Source organism: Labeo rohita, chromosome 9 (assembly GCF_022985175.1).
Source record: "Labeo rohita strain BAU-BD-2019 chromosome 9, IGBB_LRoh.1.0, whole genome shotgun sequence".
NCBI lineage: Eukaryota > Metazoa > Chordata > Actinopteri > Cypriniformes > Cyprinidae > Labeo > Labeo rohita.
This window is the reverse complement of record NC_066877.1, coordinates 21,057,430-21,076,965: the sequence shown is the minus strand read 5'-3', so window position 1 is coordinate 21,076,965 and position 19,536 is coordinate 21,057,430. Positions and strand designations below refer to the sequence as shown.

The 19,536-nt window shown below is 37.3% G+C and overlaps 1 protein-coding gene across 3 annotated transcripts in view; it reads right to left on the bottom strand.

Annotated features, from left to right (window-relative positions):
- The window catches only part of dachd (dachshund d), a 127,064-nt gene that overhangs the window by 10,686 nt on the left and 96,842 nt on the right, over positions 1 to 19,536 (bottom strand). For 2 of the 3 annotated variants that reach the window (XM_051118813.1, XM_051118812.1), the window contains exon 7: positions 3,683 to 3,828. In XM_051118813.1, coding sequence (XP_050974770.1) covers positions 3,683 to 3,828 — 146 coding nt within the window. The remainder of the gene's footprint in view (positions 1 to 3,682; positions 3,829 to 19,536) is intronic. The other variant, XM_051118814.1, reaches the window with a different exon arrangement.

Sequence of the window (19,536 nt, the reverse complement as noted above, 5' to 3'; positions counted from 1 at the left end):
ACTTTTGTTTGTCAGGTTGTATAAGAACGATCAAATCTTGAGCTAAGCAGCTGCTTGTCTCAAAACAACACTTAAAACGGTATTTGCCGTGCAAACGGCGCGGTGACCATTTCAAAACAATTATTCCCTGTACGCATGCAATTAAGCCAAATGCAATGGGCTATATCATACTAATTGTTCCATCTTATGACCCCAATTTAGACTAAGTTGCTTTATCTCAATTTTCTGCTTGGGTTCGTTTTGTTGATTTGTGTGTGAATGTTCAATCAAAACATTACCCTGAAATCATGATTAAAGATGACTGACTGAACTGAGTCCTGCTAATTAACAATGGGGCCGAAAGCAGCGCGATAGATCTGATGGCCGTATCACAAGAGCAATGAGCAAACCTCTCACTCCCCATACTGTACCCACATCATTAGTCTCAGAGGCGGTGTTAATCAACTACATTCATCTTTCTGACTGGGTTTTACTCGCATGACAACCACAGTGGTGATCAAGGGAGTTGTGCCGAATATACGCCGCTATGCGTTTGTTTTCATGGGAAAAAACATCACAGCTGGAAGAGGACCCAGGAAAGCATATATTAACTTTTTGCCACACCTGACACAAGCAACTGCATCCTGCATTTAAAGACACTTCTTATTACCATTAAAAAAATGCTTTTATATATATTATCAGAATTTAAAATAACTGTTTTCTACTGTAATATATGTGACCCTTGTCCACAAAATAAATAAGAATAAATCTGAATAAATAAAGCTGAATAAATAAGCTTTCCATTGATGTACGGTTTGTTAGGATAGGGCAATATTTGACTGAGATACAACTATGAAAATCTGGAATCCGAGAGTGCAAAAAATCGAAATATTGAGAAAATCACCTTTGAAATTGTCCAAATGAAGTTCTTAGCAATGGATATTACTAATCAAAAATTAAGTTTTGATATATTTACGGTAGGAAATTTACAAAATATCTTCATGGAACATGATCTTTACTTAATATTCTAATGATGTTTGGCGTAAACAAAATCTTTGACCCATACAGTGTATTGTTTTCTATTGCTACAAATATACCTGTGCTATTTATGACTGGTTTTGTGGTCCAGGGTCACATATTTCAACATTTTATTTATTCTTCCGTAAGCAAAGCTATATTTTCAACAGTCATTACTTCAGTTGTCAGTGTCACATGATCCTTCAGAAATCATTCTAATATCTAACCTTTAAACTATAGTGTATATAAACTTATTCTTATTCTTTTTTCAACTCTTCTGCACTTTCACTCAAGCTTTTAAAAATTCAGAATTGCAGCGCTGCTAATATTGCTGACTCGCATATGATAAATGACTTGTTTTTCTTCTGTTGCAAGTTGCTTTAGATAAAAGTGTCTGCTAAATGATTAAATGTAAACAGCATAAATATTTCTTGCTGTATGAATGTTTGACTTACACTCAAGCACTGCATATCAGCATTCTTTCACAATATTTTCCAAACCACGGCTTAAGATTGCTATAATTTGTGATAAACTACATGATGTGCCATCTCGTTCCATTATGTGTAATCTTGAGCATCATCGGTGTTTATTGTGTTATGACACATGACGTGATAAGATCATGACATGTGTCAGCTGGCCAGTCCACAGTGGGCTAAAATAAAATGTTACTATGGCAACCTTCTGATGGTCTGCTAAAATTCAAGGGGAAACTTCTCTGATGCTGATTTTTTTGGAAATGCCATATAATTGAATTACACCTGATTTTACATTAATAATTTATTGCTAAAACTAGAAAGTCCAAATTAAATTTATCAATTTGGTTCATTTGACATGATTTTTGGATGTTGTTCAATAGATTCCTTGGCTGTTGGTTAAAAACTCAATACCATTTTTGAATATCTGCTGAAAAAAAAAAAAAAAAAACAGCCCTGGGGCTCCCAACCAGGGGCGTTTCCTCTGGGGAGGCAAGGGAGGCAGTGTCTCCTCAGATATTCCTTTGTAGTATAAAAGTAAAACAACACCAATACTGCAAAATACAACATTAAAAAGTATATGAAACACTTGTCCGAAACATTGTCCAACAGCAGGTAAAGTTAAAGCGGAAGTCCATGTCTCTCTCGCCTCCCCTGAGCCCACTGAGTTTTAACAGACACCCTGAAGCTTGTGGAGGGTTTGGTGGGGGGGTAATTGAGAATGAATAGCAGAAAGTCACATGAGAGGAGGCAATGCATCCATCATGATATGACTGGATATGACTGGTTATTTTGGCTGTGATTGGTTCATGCAATAAATCCCGTCTCTTGTGTTTATGCACGTTCCGCATTCATGAATCAGTCTGCATGAACAATATAACAACATTAATGGGAAGACTAATGTTAAAAAGAAAGTAAACAACTCAAATACTTGTATATAGCCGCCTTGTTACGTCAAAATATGCCTTAAAGGAGAAGTCCACTTCCAAAACAAAGATTCACATATAATGTAGTCACCCCCCTTGTCATTAAAAGACGTTCATGTCTTTCTTTCTTCAGTCGTAAAGAAATTATGTTTTTTGAGGAAAAAATTTCTGCATTTTTCTCCACATAATGGACTGATATGGTGCCCCGATTTTGAACTTCCAAAAAGCAGTTTAAATGCAGCTTCAAACGATCCCAAATGTGGTTGTAAATGATCCCAGCTGAGGAAGAAGGGTCTTATCTAGCGAAACGATCTGTAGTTTTCATTAAAAAAATACATTTTAAATACGTTTAATCTCAAACGCTCGTCTTGCCTTTCTCTCCATGAACTCTGTGAACTCTTCTGACTCAAGACAGTTAGGGTATGTCGAAAAACTCCAATCGTATTTTCTCCCTCAACTTCAAAAATCATTTCAAAATCATCCTACATTGCTGCAGAAGTACCGACCCACTCTTTGCAAAGTGAACACGCAAAGAAGATACAAAAAAGGGTAAAACAGCAATATAGGACTTCGAAATTGAGGGAGAACATGAGATGGGACTTTTTCGACATACCCTAACTGTCACGAACCGGAACAAAAACAGTCCAAGCAGAGTAAGACAAGACGATATTTAAAAAATATATAAATTGTATTTTTTTTTTTAAATGAAAATAACCGATCGTTTTGATAGATAAGACTCTTCTTCCTTGGCTGGGATCGTTTACAACCACATTTGGGATCGTTTGAAGCCGCTTTTAAACTGCATTTTGGAAGTTCAAACTCAGGGCACCATATCAGTCCATTATATGAAGAAAAATGCTGAAATGTTTTCCTCAAAAAACATAATTTCTTTACAACTGAAGAAAGAAAGACATGAACATCTTGGATGACAAAGGGGTGAGAAAATTATTTGTAAATTGTTGTTCTGGAAATGGACTTCTCCTTTAAAATGGCATGAAAACATGATCTGTGGGAGTTTTTAATGAGTAATCAGTTTGGTGAAATTTATAGTAAATATCAGTGTCTGTGACCAATATTTACTGAGCTTTGATAACTGATGATTCAAAAAGATTAAAAATAGTTAAATGTTAACTATTAAAACTATCAAACAAAAGTTCACAAATAAAATATATTGTTTAAATTGTTACTTGAGTTATCATTTTGGAATAAATGCTTAAAAACACTGACTTGATGAGATTCATACTTGGCTTTAATAAATAGAATATTGATTACAGAGAGGTCTCTTACCTGGATGTTAGTCAGAAGGGTCTCTATAGATGACAGGCCATCAGGGAAGAGGAAGGGTGAGGGGAATCCTGGAGGTAAAGTCTGACCCGCCAACGAGAGCCTCTCATAGCTGTCTCTTGCTGTCGGCGTGCACATGGGGGTTTCTTCTGGCGGCAAACAGAGAAACATACACATTCAGCACAACAGATGACACACTCCATGTAGTACTGCGCTGTAAAATAAATCATTATTTTCCTGAATTGGTGTTTATACACCCAGATTGTTTGTGAGAGTAAAATTAACATCTATACAAGCATGCCCAATCAAGCACATATGATTGATAGCCCATTCTGTCAGTGTCACACGGCACTCTATTATTGATGCTTCTGTATTTATAGCTGCTATAAATGCTTGAGAGATTTTACATACAGATAGAATGAGAGATTCCTCTAAAAAAAAAAAAAAAAGAAAAAAGAAACAGGCATTTGCATTTTTGGAAAGTATATGTTCTTGGTAGCATTGAAGGCACGGATATGTTGGGAGACAAAGCCCACCCTTTCCATATGGCACGAAAAGTCTCTGATAGGAAAAGACCGCGCTCAAGCAGATGCATATGGCAAGCTGAGATTATCAAGGGCCCTGGCTTCTCAACAAAGGCCATATGGCACAAGGTGGTGAACCCTCATTGACCATGTTTCAACACTACTGCCGCCCCCTCAGCAGACTGGCAATGCCATTTTGGGCAAATGAATTAAACCCCTCAAAGGAATCGGTGCATAAAAAATCAATATGATTGGATGAGATTCAAGAGGCACCTGGTAGAACAAAACAGACGAGTAAAATAAATATCATTTATTCTCTCTCAGTCGATGGTTGACACATAAATGTGCAGGTGTAAAATGTCACAGGTGGGGCTGCAGTTAAAACCCTCTGGAAATAAAAGAAAAAAGATTTTATGTCTGCCAGACAAATAAAAACAGGGGCTGGCACATTAAAGAGTATATATTTTATCACCTAGTCCACTGGGACTTCCTGCTGAATGTCATAAGGAGAGAAAACGCTGGGATGAGCACTGTAAAGTGTGCGGCATGTCTTTGCAAACAGCTTTCCGAGATTAATCACCACGTCAACTTGTTAAACATTATGCGGGTAAATGAAAGTAATCTAAAGTAGCCTGTGTTAAAAAAATAAATAAATAAATGTAAAAATTAAATCTTCTTTATAGTGTAGTAAACGCTCATGTTACAATCAACATGCACTGCGTTTATATTTATGCATTTGGCAGACACTTTAATCCAAAACTATTTACAATACATGCAATTTATTTTAAACAGTATATGTTTTCTAGAAACTAAAACCCATGACCTTGGTCTTGCTGCTTGACCAAGAGCTACAGAAACACATGCACTGCAATAAAAACTGTTTTTAATTTAAAAAATATTATGATTCATTAATAATTCCATGAATTAGAATTGCATTTCATAACATGTAGTCTAACTGCGCATAATCATTCAGTCTGAATTCACAGTCTATTGCTATTATGGCAATATTATTAATTTAAATGTGTGTGTGTGTGTGCGTGTGTGTGTGTGTACTTGTTTTTGCAATGTTAAAAAATGATTAAAAATAGTAAATGATGTTTATCTGAAAGTGTAACGATGCAAACATGTTTTCTGTGAGGGCTAGGTTTAGGGTTGGGTTAGGGGATAGACAATATCCTTTGGTCAGTATAAAATCTATAGAAGTCTATGGAAAGTCCCCACAATTCACAAAAACAAATGTGTGTGTGTGTGTGTGTGTGTGTGTGTGTGTATAATTGCCATCATTCTTCATTAAAATCTGTCGTTATTCAATCTGAATATTTATTACATTTTATAAAATGTAAATCTTTTACAGTAACACTATTTCAAAAATGAAAACCTTAAAAATTAAATAATCAATTTAAGTGAACTACATTGGACAAAGAATATTTTATTATATTGCTTAAATACTGAATATTTTAAAGTAACACAAACCAAAATTTATTCAGACAACTTCAACATTTCTCACATCATCACAGTTTAGAAAATGGTAATAAAATATGACTCTGAACTCTGAGTTATACTGTGTCAGAATAAATTCATCCGGATAATGTCAGATAATTTTGATAGAAAGGTATGCAATGGATTATAATCAGACAAAAATTCAGACAATAGTTAATATGACAATATTTACAATTATTAATACTTTGTTGACCAATTACCAAGCAATGCCTAATTTATTTCAGTTTGTGGTGTAAAAAGGTCAAATTAGCAATTAAAGAAAAAACACTTTGGCAAAACATGATTAGGTCAAAGTGTGTGATTAATTTTTGGTCCCAATTTTTTTTTTTTTTTATCAGTTTTACTGGTAGTCCACTGTATAAAGATTTTTTGGGTGTAAAATATCAGAGTTTACTTTACTTTGCTGTCCTCACTTACAAAAATGAACTATAGAGTCTTGCACCCACTAGTAAAAAATGTCAGAAATTATATCTGATGTCTGAATAATTTTTGGTTTGACTGCACATTTTAGATTCTGTTAAAATCAGATGACAGGGACAAGTGAGGAGGCACTAATTCATCAAATGTTTCAATGAATGTGCCCTGATAATATATTGGATGATGCATCATTCTAATTTCATACCAGCTTACTGTAAATAATTGTGATAGTTGAGGTCTGACTCTACATTCTTTTAATTACCAGTCAATTCTTTAACCACTAGGCTACACTACGACTTACCTAAATCCAAAAAAAAAAAGTTTTCTAATGCTCTGAGTATGTGAGCAGCATCTGAAAAAGAATAACATGAGCGTGGACACTGAGCAGATGTCCGCTGGGGCTGAAATGTAAAGCAGATTCCTGCTCACTTCCTGTGAACGGCCACCAGCGCCTGTCAGTGCCCTGATGACATCATCTGCCATTCATCAGTTCCGTTAGGGCAGACCTCTGCCATCTGCTGCACCGACCATCATAACTCTACATCTATCTCCACACACACACTTGCACACACATACACACAGGCCATCAAAACTCCACATTTATCTTAACAGCCACAGCCTTATACAGGCTATCATAGGCCTGCATCCATCACAACACACACACAGGTAACAGGCCTCATAACCCCCTGAATCCATCTCCACACACACACATGGACAAACATGTACACACGGACTATCATAACTCACTTTAAACCACACAGCCCTGCGCTGACACTATCTTCACGCTGTCATAGCGTGCTGCCAATCACAGCAGAAGTCTCAGGCAACATTCTGCCTGCTACAAAACGAGACATCACACAGGCCATGTCACCAACTACCAGAACACAACAGGATGATTCAGGCTGTCTAAAAGGCAGGAATGTCTCAGTTACACATTTGATTAATCCTGTGTACTGTATGTTGTACATTATGAAGGAATTGAAAATGCCTTTTAATACACACTGTAGCTCACTATCTATTAGGGATGCACAACATATCTAAACCATATTGATATTCATGCTTATTTGCCCCATTTTTACATTTATTTATTTATTTATTTATTTATTTTTTGCCGTCAACACTTCAAGCTAATCTTTTTTTAAAACACTACTAATTTAATTTCAATATACTGTATATTATAATTTTGTGATTTTTTTTAAATTGAGAGTTATATATCATCTAAAAGCTGAATAAATAAGCCATTTATGTATGATTTATTAGGATACAACTATATGAAAATCTGGAATCTGAGGGTGCAAAAAAATCAAAATACTGAGAAAATCGCCATTAAAGTTGTCCAAATGAAGTTCTTAGCAATGGATATTACTAATCAAAAATTACGTTTTGATATATTTATGGTAGGAAATTTACATGATCTTCATGGAACATGATCTTCACTTAATATCCTAATCATTTTTGGTATTAAAGAAAAATTGTGACCCCTTCAGTGTGTTTTGGGCTATTGCTATAAATATACCCATGTGACTTAAGACTGGTTTTGTGGTCCAGGGTCACATTTTAGTATTAGTAATTTGCTATAGAATTATATATGTTTTATACAAATAATATAGATATTTAATTATATAATTATTAAACTTTTTAAAAATTAAACATATTAAATATATAATTCTTATTATTATTATTTTTCATCTATAGTAATAATGGCATGGAATAAGCTATACATTATGGTTTATTAATATAGGTTAGGTGTTTGTTTAAACTAAGTATGAGCAATATTTTATTATCACACCTGATCACAAAATGTATTTTAAGGCATTACAAGTAGCTTTTTATTTCATTACATATACTAGTAAATGAAAGGCCTACAGTTGTATTTTTCATGCATTTCAGTTTAAGTACCAAACCCTGGAATCAGGCTCTCATACAGAATTAATATGTGTTTATATGACTCCCTAAATCATGCACAAACACGGCACGACTTGAGGAGCCCCTCTTCTGCCATCAGTATTCACCAACGCCAGCCAAGGCTTGGTAACAGCTGGTCCTACATTAATTAGTTTAAAGTATTTATTTCAACCATCTCAGCAGCAGATTGCGGCAAAACATAAGAGATTATTCCGAGCATCTGCAAATGCCCTGGAAACATCCAGCCAACCAACAGTTGAATATCAGCCGCCACTATTAAGACTTTACGATTCAAAATTCTTGGATGGAGGAAAGGCCAAGAGGAGTGTCTGGAATCCGTAGAGGGTCTCCTCCAATCTCTCCCCAATTTAACTAGCATTTTACTCCAGTTCATTACCGACAATGGGCAACTGGCTAATGCGTGTGTGTTTGCTTGCAATCAAATGTAACAGGAAAAAGAAAAGCTCTTTTTAACGCCGTCAGATGACATCGCTTTGTGCCCATCATGTAAACAGAGTGAATTATACGAATTTTACGCAATTACTAGATCACAGAATACACTATATGTTTTCTTCTCTTTGTCACGGCGGCTCTGATTCTTTAGATGCCAAACATGTAGCGAATCAGCAAATGAGAAACAATAGAGGAGAATTGGATGTCAGAAGCCTGTATTTGGTTTGCAGCCACCGTAGTCCTGGATTTAGTGTTGGCATTAATAATACATCATTGCTTAAACCAACTTCTGCTTTAGACTCAGCAGGACCTCGCCGCAAACACAATACTGGATCACAGGGTGGTTCATATTGCTTTGTTACTAGGAAACAATCTGTCATGCATTAGAAAGCAAACAGCACATTTCATCTCAAATGACCAATTCGGCTCTCAAATAACCGAAATTTGCCATTTTTTGGTCAGTCTCCATTTACATTAGCCACACTTGAGTGCGATTGTGTCTGTGAGCATTCTCTTGTTTCGAGCACTCCATTTTGGCCTGGCTTTAGCTGTTTATTTCCTGCCATTGGTCCAGAATCATTGACTTGGACTTAATTACAGTGCCAGACGCCAGCATGATGAAGAGAGCGAAGGAGAGGGCTGTGTTTTCCAGGTGATATTTCTCCACCGGGGCTGCCAGCAGCAGCTGTGACAGGTCCGTTTGCAGCTTTCTGCCTCAAAAAAAAAAAAATCTTTATGAAATCCTTTTAGGTCAGCCGTGTCACAAATAACATTTCATGCGCAACTGTTTCGCCGGATAATAGGAGCCGCAAATAAAAATGGGACGCTGTAAATACGACGCATTTGGAATGAAATGCCATAATTTAAAACAACGCACATACTCACAATCGCTCGCAAACACGCGCGCACGCTCGCGCGCGCCCCGTCCCTCCCTCCCGTGGCAGCAGTGGGAGTCCTTGACAGTGTGGTAGCAATGATAAATCACCTTTCCTGTTAATTCTCTCAGTCCTTATGTGTTGTGCTGCTAAAACAGGGGCTCAGAAATCGACTTGACAAACTATGAATGTAAAAAATATCACTTGGAGGGATCTGGGCTTATCTCCAATTTACATGTTATTAGATTTGTATTGCGAGCTGCGTTCGGACAAGGCTGCGCTGAGGAAAAGGAGAGAGTGAAAAAAAGATGTTTGCGATAAGAGAAGATAAAATGTCTCGAACTCCTCTCGAAAGCTTTTGATATCTTTGATGGAAAGTCACGACAAGGAGAGCGTAAAGCACTCAACTGATTTTTAATATGATAGACAAGACACTCCGCGATGAATTGAGCGGAAACCTTGGGAAATTTAGCAACATTCTTTCAATAAATAGCTTTAATTGACCTTGGGAGCTGAAAATGTGCCATATGTTGCAAGTTGCAGTGTTTGAATTGAGGTCCCAGCGGACCTTTCAGCTGATTTCTCCAATGAAGGCACTGAGCCGGAGGAGGGAGAGAGAGAGAGAGAGAGAGAGAGAGAGGGAAAAGCATTGCAGCATTTGGCTAGCCAGTCACTGTGATATATTGACAGGTGAAGCCTGTGTCCTTGCAAACCTGTGTTCCTCGCAGCAGGAGAATTGAATGTTTAAAACGTGGAGGATGTCAGTTCCCCTTTCCGCAAAGGCTGCCGCTGCCTACAGCAGACAATTACATTTTATTTGACCTGCCAATGGGGCTGAAGAAGTTGCCTCCTTCCAGGGGAGTGGTTATGACCTTTCAGTCTCATAAATGGAGACAACAGCACATTACACAGAGGCTAATCTTTAAAACTGCGTCGTCTTCTCCCTCTTCTGCATTCCATTAAATATCTCAACAGCAAACTGTTTTTATTGACCTAACCCAAAGCTTATACAGCCTACGTTTAAAATGTCAGCGTCCGACTGCCGCACATTTCCTCAACTGGTCTGTTTGAAAAAGCTCTTTAAAACGGCAAAAGCATCACTAACTCTAAACAAAAGAATGAGCGCTGAATATAAGAGTACCAAAATATTTTTAGGTAAAGTGATAGTCTCTAGTTACATATGACCCTACTCCCCTCCCTGCTCTCCCACAACGGCTTGCGCTGTCTAAAAATTAAAGGCAAAAATGGGAACCATTTTAAGAACTTAACCCATTTAATCCCACTGGTCATAATAGTGACCGTAAAAAGGGTTTTCATTTATAAAGCTCTAAAAACCTTACTGACAGATGTTTTAGTGCACTTCCTGCAAATATGGAAAAAATAAAGGGTCTTAATTAAATATGTGCAGTTTCACATAATTAGTGCAAATTGTCACATGATCAGAGTAGTTTATTTCCTGGTTGCACCTTGAGAAGATGATGGCTGCATCAAAACTCCAAAACGAAAGGCTAGTGGAGTATGTTAACATAAAGATATGACTTTGGTACACATTATCTTCAAGGTGTCTAGTATCAATATATGAATTCATATATATTCAGTTTTGTTGAGTGTAGTCATAGAATGAGTACATATTTTGAGTAAATATGTCAGTGGGATAACAGTGAATTTAGGCATACAATGTACTAAATTAAAAATTAAAATGTTACATTTAAATACTGGCAGCACTAATATAAAAATCTGATGTTATATTTTACAAAGCAACAATTTTGAAATTCATTGATGGTTGTATATTTTTTCCTCTTTTATCTTAGTGTGCCTATCAATGTTGTATAAGTTTTGTTATGCATAATAGTCATTACATTGTGTTTTAGAGTTAAAATTAATGGCTAATGTTGTGTGTAATGAGCTGCCAGTACTTTTACTGTTATTTTACTGACTTATTTTTTACAATGCAGGGTGTAGATTGCAATTCAAACTAGAATGAAAGAAAGCAGAAAATAAATTGAAAAGAAAAGTCAGATCACTGTAACTAGAAAATCAGTTTGTCGAGATAAACTCTGAATTTGATTTTTTTAAAAAGGCAAAACAACAGACATATACAGAACATTTGAAAGAACAATTGATACAATGACAGATACTGTAGAATGGTAGATAGATAGATAAATAGACAGACAGATAGATAGATAGATAGATAGACAGACAGACAGACAGACAGACAGACAGACAGATAGATAGATAGATAGATAGATAGATAGATAGATAGATAGATCAACAAATAGATCTGCATTCCCAAAAGGAAACATCAATGTTTAAAAGGCAGCAAGAGAAAACATCCAATTTTGGGTAAGCTTAGATTTAAAGCTTTGCTCTGTGCAAATGACCCCTTACCAGAAAACAAACTCCTAAACCAGAGGTTTGAGGAATATAAATACATTGCTGCCTTACAAGCACTGTAACTAAGGTACAAAACTAAAGAGAAAAACAAGAAAAAGGGAAAGCAATTTTACCTTTACAGCATGTGTACACATGCAGACCACAGTGAGAAATGTGTGCTGTGATCCGTAGTGGGCAAATTCCTTTAGAATGACTTAAAGGTGCATATGTTGTGCATATGGGCACGGCGAACACAGACACTATGGCATACGTGTTACGGAAACATAGCTATCTACAGCAGAATGACTAACCCCGCTCACACCCACTCGGCTTTGCTCTTTCTGCTCTTTAATTCCGAGATGAAAATTAGCCATTACCAAATTCCTGCTGAGAGTCAAAGTCAAGTGCTGGAGTCGGTCGGCCCTGGATTAACAGGTAACATTTGGCTCGAAAAGCCTTATCTCTGAGAAATGCACTGTGGTGTTTCTCTCTCTCTTTCTCTCTCTCTCTCCACTAATGTTCCCTACACTTAGAGATTAAATCGCTTGCTGCACAAACCCATTTGAGAGCACAAGGAAGGTGAGGGGGATAATCAGCACAGGCACTGGGCCGTGTTTCCTAAACGCGCTCCCAAACATTACTGTGCACGGGCATAAAATTAGCGTCGGGACCTTAAAACGCTGACATTTCGCATGACTTTTGGGAAAGTGACACCATCATATTTTCTTGTAGGATATCATTAAATTTCAACTGCCCTGTGGCAGAGACTTTCCATTAATAACCAATTCTGTGTGTCACTCCGCGCCCCTCTTCTGAAATAATGAGTCCTTTGGTTTGGCTTAATAAATTGAAACATATTCTCAAGGCCACGCTGAAGACAGCCGCACAGATGGGCAGGCGAAGGGGAGGAAATCTTCATAAATCCTTAACTGTCGCACACGGTCAGGGATAAAAACAAAAGCAGCCTTTATGGTGAGCAGTTCACCACCATGGTGAAAAAAAACAGGCCTTGTGTGGTTGCAGCTAACTGTAGCAGGAGATCAAACAACGAACTGTGAAGATTATAAGACACATTCACAGTGTACAAAATGAATCTTAGATCAAATAAATAATGAAAAATGACTATTTGGTTCCTTCTCTAAAGACTTACAGTTTTTAGCTTTTCTATCATTATATACTCCAAACCAACAATCATAGCAGGAGAGTCAGATTACTGTGTTTTCTAATAGTTCAAATAGGCTTGTGGTTTTGTGGTTCAATCCCATTTGCCCTGTTGTCAGCATGGCATATGCATCTAAGTATTGCCGCATTGTTTGATTGCATTATTATTGCATTATTTACATTGTTGATGATATTGTCAAAATCATATTTTGTAACCTTTCGAAATACAACTTTTTAGACTTAAGACATTTCACCCACAAATTAAAAGTCTGTCATTATTTATTCATCCTGTCATTCCAAAACTGAATTAGGACCTTATTTTCCCTTCTGAAAATTAACCATGGTTTTACTCTTGTAAAAGTTTTTTAAAAGGCATATAGACTATAAAAGGCATATAGACTACTCCTGACATTTGATTACTACAAAAACCATGGTTAAATGAAGTTACAAACGTAGGTTCGGGAGGAGCCTAATCATTCAGTCCTGTCAATCATCATTACAAGCCTATACAAGCAGCTCTCATTGCACCGTCCCAGCTTCAGTTCTTCCAGCATCCCTCCACCTCCCCTTCTCCTCCTTTGTTTCTGTTATTCTCACTCTAGGTAATATCACAATGGAGGGTTGAACTCGGCGCTCAAGCCAAGCCTCGGGTTCGAGTCTCCATTAAGGACAGCAAGCCAAGTTTGTTTACCATTGCAAATCAGGACTAGATGGGCAGACGAACTCGTGAAACTATAGTTAGTGCCGCAAAACTGTGGTTAATTTGTGGTTACCATGGTTTAACTATAGCAACCATGTTTTTTTGGTTTGTAGTAAAAGCATAGTTAATTTTCATAAGGGCTGCAAAACACAAAAGCAATTTAATATTTTTAAGTTCTGACTGTGCAATTATTGTCAAGGGGGTTCAAAACAATATTCCCACATGTACGTCTGCAAAATGTCAAAGATCGCTTGATCTGGAAAGCATCTGACATACATTTGTAAGATGTCAGTTTTACATACATTCTAAATCATAAACATGTTAAAGACATCTGATAAAAGTCTATTTGATATCTGATAGGATAAATCCTATAGACATACTACAGATGAGCAAACACTCTAAAAAATACGTCTTGCAGATGTAAAAACAGACGTCAAATAGACGTCTCTGTGATGTACATGTGCTATCAGGGTTGGATCCAACTGATTTTTATATGTTTGGACAAAAAAAACAAATAAAATAAAACAATAGTAATTCAAAATATCTTCTTTTTGTTTTTCACAGATTCATGCTCTGTGATTCCATGTGTCCCAAACATCTTGTTTTCTGTTAGTGGGCCATTCAAAGCGGCGACAATGCGAAGAGTCTGCAAACCCCAGCAGAAGAAGATATCTTGTCTTTTTATACGGCCCGTGTCATATTTATTGCATAAAGGTCAGAGTGTTCATTTGTTCAAAGTCAGCGTTTTTCCACGCTCCTCCATGTAATAAATGCAGAGGGGATGTCATTATTGGACCGCTGAGGATTAAAGGCTTGACTGCCTGTGATGACTGCATAAAAAAAGCCCCTCCACTACTTTTGTTTCTTCAAGTGAGCGTCCTACAGGAAGACCGCACTCGGCACACAATGACAACCATCGCTGTCGTAAACAGACACTCCTCAAAGGTGGATGGCGCATCGGTGAGAGAGTGTTGCGTAACCCGATTAATAAAGGTAAAGAAGGATGAGTAACTAATGCTCTCAAAGGCCTTTGAATTAATTGCCTTTTGAAAAGCAAATGTATTCAGGACTCGTATGTTAGTGGAGGGTCTTGTTTACGGTCTGTGTGGGGGGTGACGATCATTAGGGTCTGGAAATCCTTGCATGTTGCAGTCATGTTGCGTTATTATTAGCATGCATTACTGGAGAAATCAGAGTCCATTTATTGATCATTGACGCTTACTGGTGCACACCTGAAAGCTAGATTACTACAATCACACTCCGAAAGCCTCCTGCGTAATCTAGTGCTAATCATCTCTAGAGATGGATATGTGTAGACGTCTTTATTTATTTTTGTTAACTAGAATTGTTCTCAGCTCACATCTGGTTGAATTTGCTACATCTTTCGAGAAAGCATCCTTACACGGAAACAAATGCGTTTTGGTGCCAATATGTAAATGCCTTCCACATTTTACACACAATGACATTAGAAATTCAAACAAGGAGTAAAAAACCCAACATAATCAAAATGCTTTGATAGAACAAGCACTTGAACATTGAGAAAGGAAAGATAGTCTGCAGTCTGATCACAGTGGAGTGCGTTCCGTCGAAGACGGGCGGACATATTAATGTGATTCGCAGCAATCCTACAGGGAATGAGGATGTTTGGGGCGACAATCGACTCTGGCACTAATCCAGGCTCTATGTACTGAGCCGCTTTGGAGACCGAAGATGAAAGACAAAAAGAAATGTAAATGTAAACTTTTTAAAAAGCAGAGCTTAGGAGCCCCCCGTCTGACGCCCTCTCTCTCTGTCTCTCATGCCCTCGTGAGCAGAAGAAAATGGATGCAAATCCATTTGCGTCTGGTTCACAGCTATAAAAAAATACTTAGGATTTTTAAAAGCGGGTGATGTGTTAAACGTGTGGAAATCTGTTTTGATAACATTATTCATAACACTGGCTTTGCGCAGCTTGAATTAATAACACTCCATTTACAGATGGAAGAAAGCTGGCATGGTATTTCCAGTTAAAGAGATTAATTTTTAAACACCTAATTGACAGGCCGGGGTTAGGCGGGATAAGCAACAGCATCTCCGGGCCTGTGGCTGCAAAGTCAAGGTGACTGGAACACTTAAGCGAGCTTTCAAATGCTGCGAGAGAGAGGAGAATTAGTCCTCCCGCAGTTCTTCTCCTCCCCCTATTCTCTTTTATTAGGAACGATTTTGTTCGCAGTCAAAGGATATAACAGCCCTAAGTATCCGTTGATAATTACGGAACAGTGAAATTTTTAAATTTGACACACTTTGCCCTAAACTCAGCAGCTTAATAAGAGAGCAGAGCTATACTGTGTGAGCGCTCCAATGTGACATTAAAGGGATAGTTCTCCTAAAACATTTAGTCTGCATGCTGTTTTCTCCAAACAACAGAACAGATTTTTCATTTTGGGCGGAATTACCCCTTGTCCCTTATAATACACAGTCATTTTATTGGGTAATTTTTAATATTTTTTGGGTAGTTTTTCTGTAACTAAGCTGCTGGGTCATTTTTAACGCTGCGTTATTTTTTTTCTACCTAACCACTGGGTTGAGCCTGTCTCTAACGAAACAACCCAGCTGCTGAGTTACAGCCAGAGTGCGGGCTTTTTGAGTCCTCTACAGGAGAGAGCGGTTCTCAGTGCCGCCTATTTTTACTTCTTCAGCGAAATAAAGGTATGTATACATTTTATTTAAGTTATAAAGTCTTTACTGTGCTGTAAATTGTATTATTTTATGCAACACAACATAAGGACGAGAGGTCAGTCAGCTGTGTTTGTTTCACAGGATGGAAACACCTTTTGCTTTGTATAAAATAAATGGTTTTTATTTGCTATTGTACTGAGTTTAATTTTAAAATATGTTCTCTAATTTGTTTGTGAGCAGTTTTTAGAATCAGTCATGGCATCTTTCAGCTACAAGTGAAACGCAAGGTCTGAGGTTTACAGTTAACCCGGCAAACAGCAGCCCTTCACCACCTCAGATTTCGGCAACACACCGGCATGAGAATTAGTGCTATTTCGATGAAGCGATGAAAAAGAGAGAGCGGTTGAATACAGTAAAATTAAAGTTCTACTTTTAAATGTTATTTTTTTAAGTCTAAAATGCTTGTTAAACAAGTTTAAATGTATGTAATATTGTAAACTATGCTGTATTCACCCAAATAAATTAAATTTGTCTTGTATTTTGTTCATGTGTTCCTGCTTAATAATACATTTTCATCTTTTGATTATTGCTCTTGCCTCTAGTAATTCTGTGTGTGTTTTTATAAGTTCCAGTCTATTTTAAACCAGCAATATAATAATTTTTAAACAATAGTTGTCTTAAATAAAATAACCCAGCATGTGTTCTGTCCAATATGTACCCAGCACTGGGTTGCCAAATAACTCAAGTTGTGTTTTTTTTTAACCCAACAGAGTTTTAGAGTGTAGGAGATTTGATGAAACTACAAAGCAGAATCTGCATTTTAAATCAGCAACACCTTTTTTCAACTGTTATGTCTGGTAAATTAGCTTCAGAACATGCTGTTTACAAAACAAAACCATTCACGGACAACAATTGTCTTTGAGGTATTTAATTGTTATGTCTAGGACGTCTGGGTCATAGAAAGTCAGGGTCAGCCTTACCTTAAAACAACAGTTGTTCCTAAGCTTTTTACACTTTGAATCACAAATGAGCAGAAACGGCATTGCTAATTGTTACATTTCGTCTGTCCAAGGGCAAACAAATGATAAATTTGTTCACAGCAGTGCGCATAGTGTTAAGGGCAGATGCTCGGATATGTACTTAGAATTCACAAAGAGACGGTCCGTGCTGCGTATGGAACCTCATTCGTCGTAATTGCCCTTCTAGTGCAAAACAAAAAGAAAGTCTTTTGCACACTGAGAGAAAGGAAAATGGTGCAACTAGTCAAAAAACGAAGCCCTAACCCTCTAGGCCAAGAGCTGCGTCTTTCCTTTTTATCAGAGCAGGTGTCTCTGCAGCACATTGCTCCCTTTGAAATGAAGGGTAACATAAAACGGCCCTGGCGTGTTGTGATGGACAAGGAGATTTCACCTTCTCTAGTGAATGATAATACATTATTAAATTTGCCTCTCTGCTCGCAAGATACTCTTAGCTGACCACAGCATATTTATCTCTCTATCTAAGCCTTACATCTTGGCAGGAGAAAGCATTCTGTCACTTTTAAGGCATTTCAAAGATTAGAAAGAACCACTTGCTTTTCAACATTCCTAAAAGCACTGTCTTTCTTGTGGAATGTGATTAGCAGTCCATGGTATCACGTAATGGAACATTCATGAGGGAGAACAAATATCCAAATGAAGCGGCGTGTCCTGGAGGGACGGCCCACGTTTGCATCATCAGCACTATTTGTTTCGCTGCTCGCAAACTTGATTGATCCTCTATTGAATGATTTTTTTTTCTTTTCGCGCCCCTTCATTTCGACAGAACACACTGACAAGTTGTTTGATCATACACCGTGATTGTCTGCCAAGTCACATTTCAGATCCCCATGGCTAATGATCCAGCCTTTTGTCTTAGGAAAAGTCGGCCGAGTCAGCACAAGCCTCAGTCCGTTTCACTTTTGAAGCCAGAACCGCAAGGACACTTAAAAAAGGCGATAGAAAACATGCTTGGAAAGCAAGTGTGTCTGATGAAAGGAGAGCGTGCAAGTTTATCGTGATCAGACGTGGAGTTAAAGAACCGGAGGTGTGTTGTAAGTAACATGTTTGCTAAGCAAAAACCAATGTCTCTATAACGATGCAAGATGGCGGTCATAAAACTGCCGGACCGGAAACATTTCTAAAGTATGTATCTACTGTACTCCTCGCTCAATAGTTTTGGCTTCTGGTTTCTTTCCCCAACAAACCTAATGATCGGGCACCTGCATGTCTTAAAGGATTACTCCACTTCCAAAATAAAAATATCCTGATCATTTACTCTCCTCCATGTCATCCAAGATGTTCATGTCTTTCTTTCTTCAGTCACAAAGAAATTAAGTTTTTTGAGGAAAATATAGTGGACTTCAATGGTGCTCAATGGATTGAAGGTTAAAAATGCTGTTTCAGTGCAGCTTCAAAGGGCTCTACACAATCCCAGCCGAGGAATAAGAGTCTAATCTAGCAAAATGATCGGTTGTTTTCTGAAAAAACAAACAAAAACAAATTATATACTTTTTAACCTAAAATGCTCGTCTTGTCTAGCTCTGCGATGCACATGCATACTCTGTACAAGACAGTTAGGGAAGGCCGAAAAACTCCAATCACATTTTCTCCTTCAACTTCGAAATTGTCCTACATCGCTGCAGAAGTACCAATCCAATGTTTTCAAAGTAAACATGCAAAGAAGGTTAAATGCCCTTTACAAAAAAAGGTAAAACAGCGATGTCAGACAATTTTGAGGTTGGAGGAGAAAATGAGAACCGGAGTGCACAGAGTACACTTGCGCATCACAGAGCTAGACAAGACGAGCATTTTAGGTCGTTTAAGCTGCACTGAAACTGCATTTTTAACCTTCAATCCGTTGAGCACAATTAAAATCCACTATATGGAGAAAAATCCTGGAATGTTTTTCTCAAAAAATTTAATTTCTTTACGACTGAAGTAAGGAAGACATGAACATCTTGGATGACATGGGGGTGAGTAAATTATCAGGAATTTTTTATTCTGGAAGTGGAATAACCCTTTAACAGAAAACAGTGTAAACCATTATAAATAATGTTTGTTATCCAGTCAATCAAAGGTAGGGAGTTATTTATACCATAATGTTTAGCAGTTGCTTATGTAATACATTTACTGTTTCATAGTAAAACGATAAAAAGGACATTCTGAATTTATTTGTAGTAATTATGACTTTACACCTTCCAACTCTATCAAATCTAACAATGTAACTTTATTTCTTACTGTAAAATTTGTTGCAATTACCTTTTGATACAGA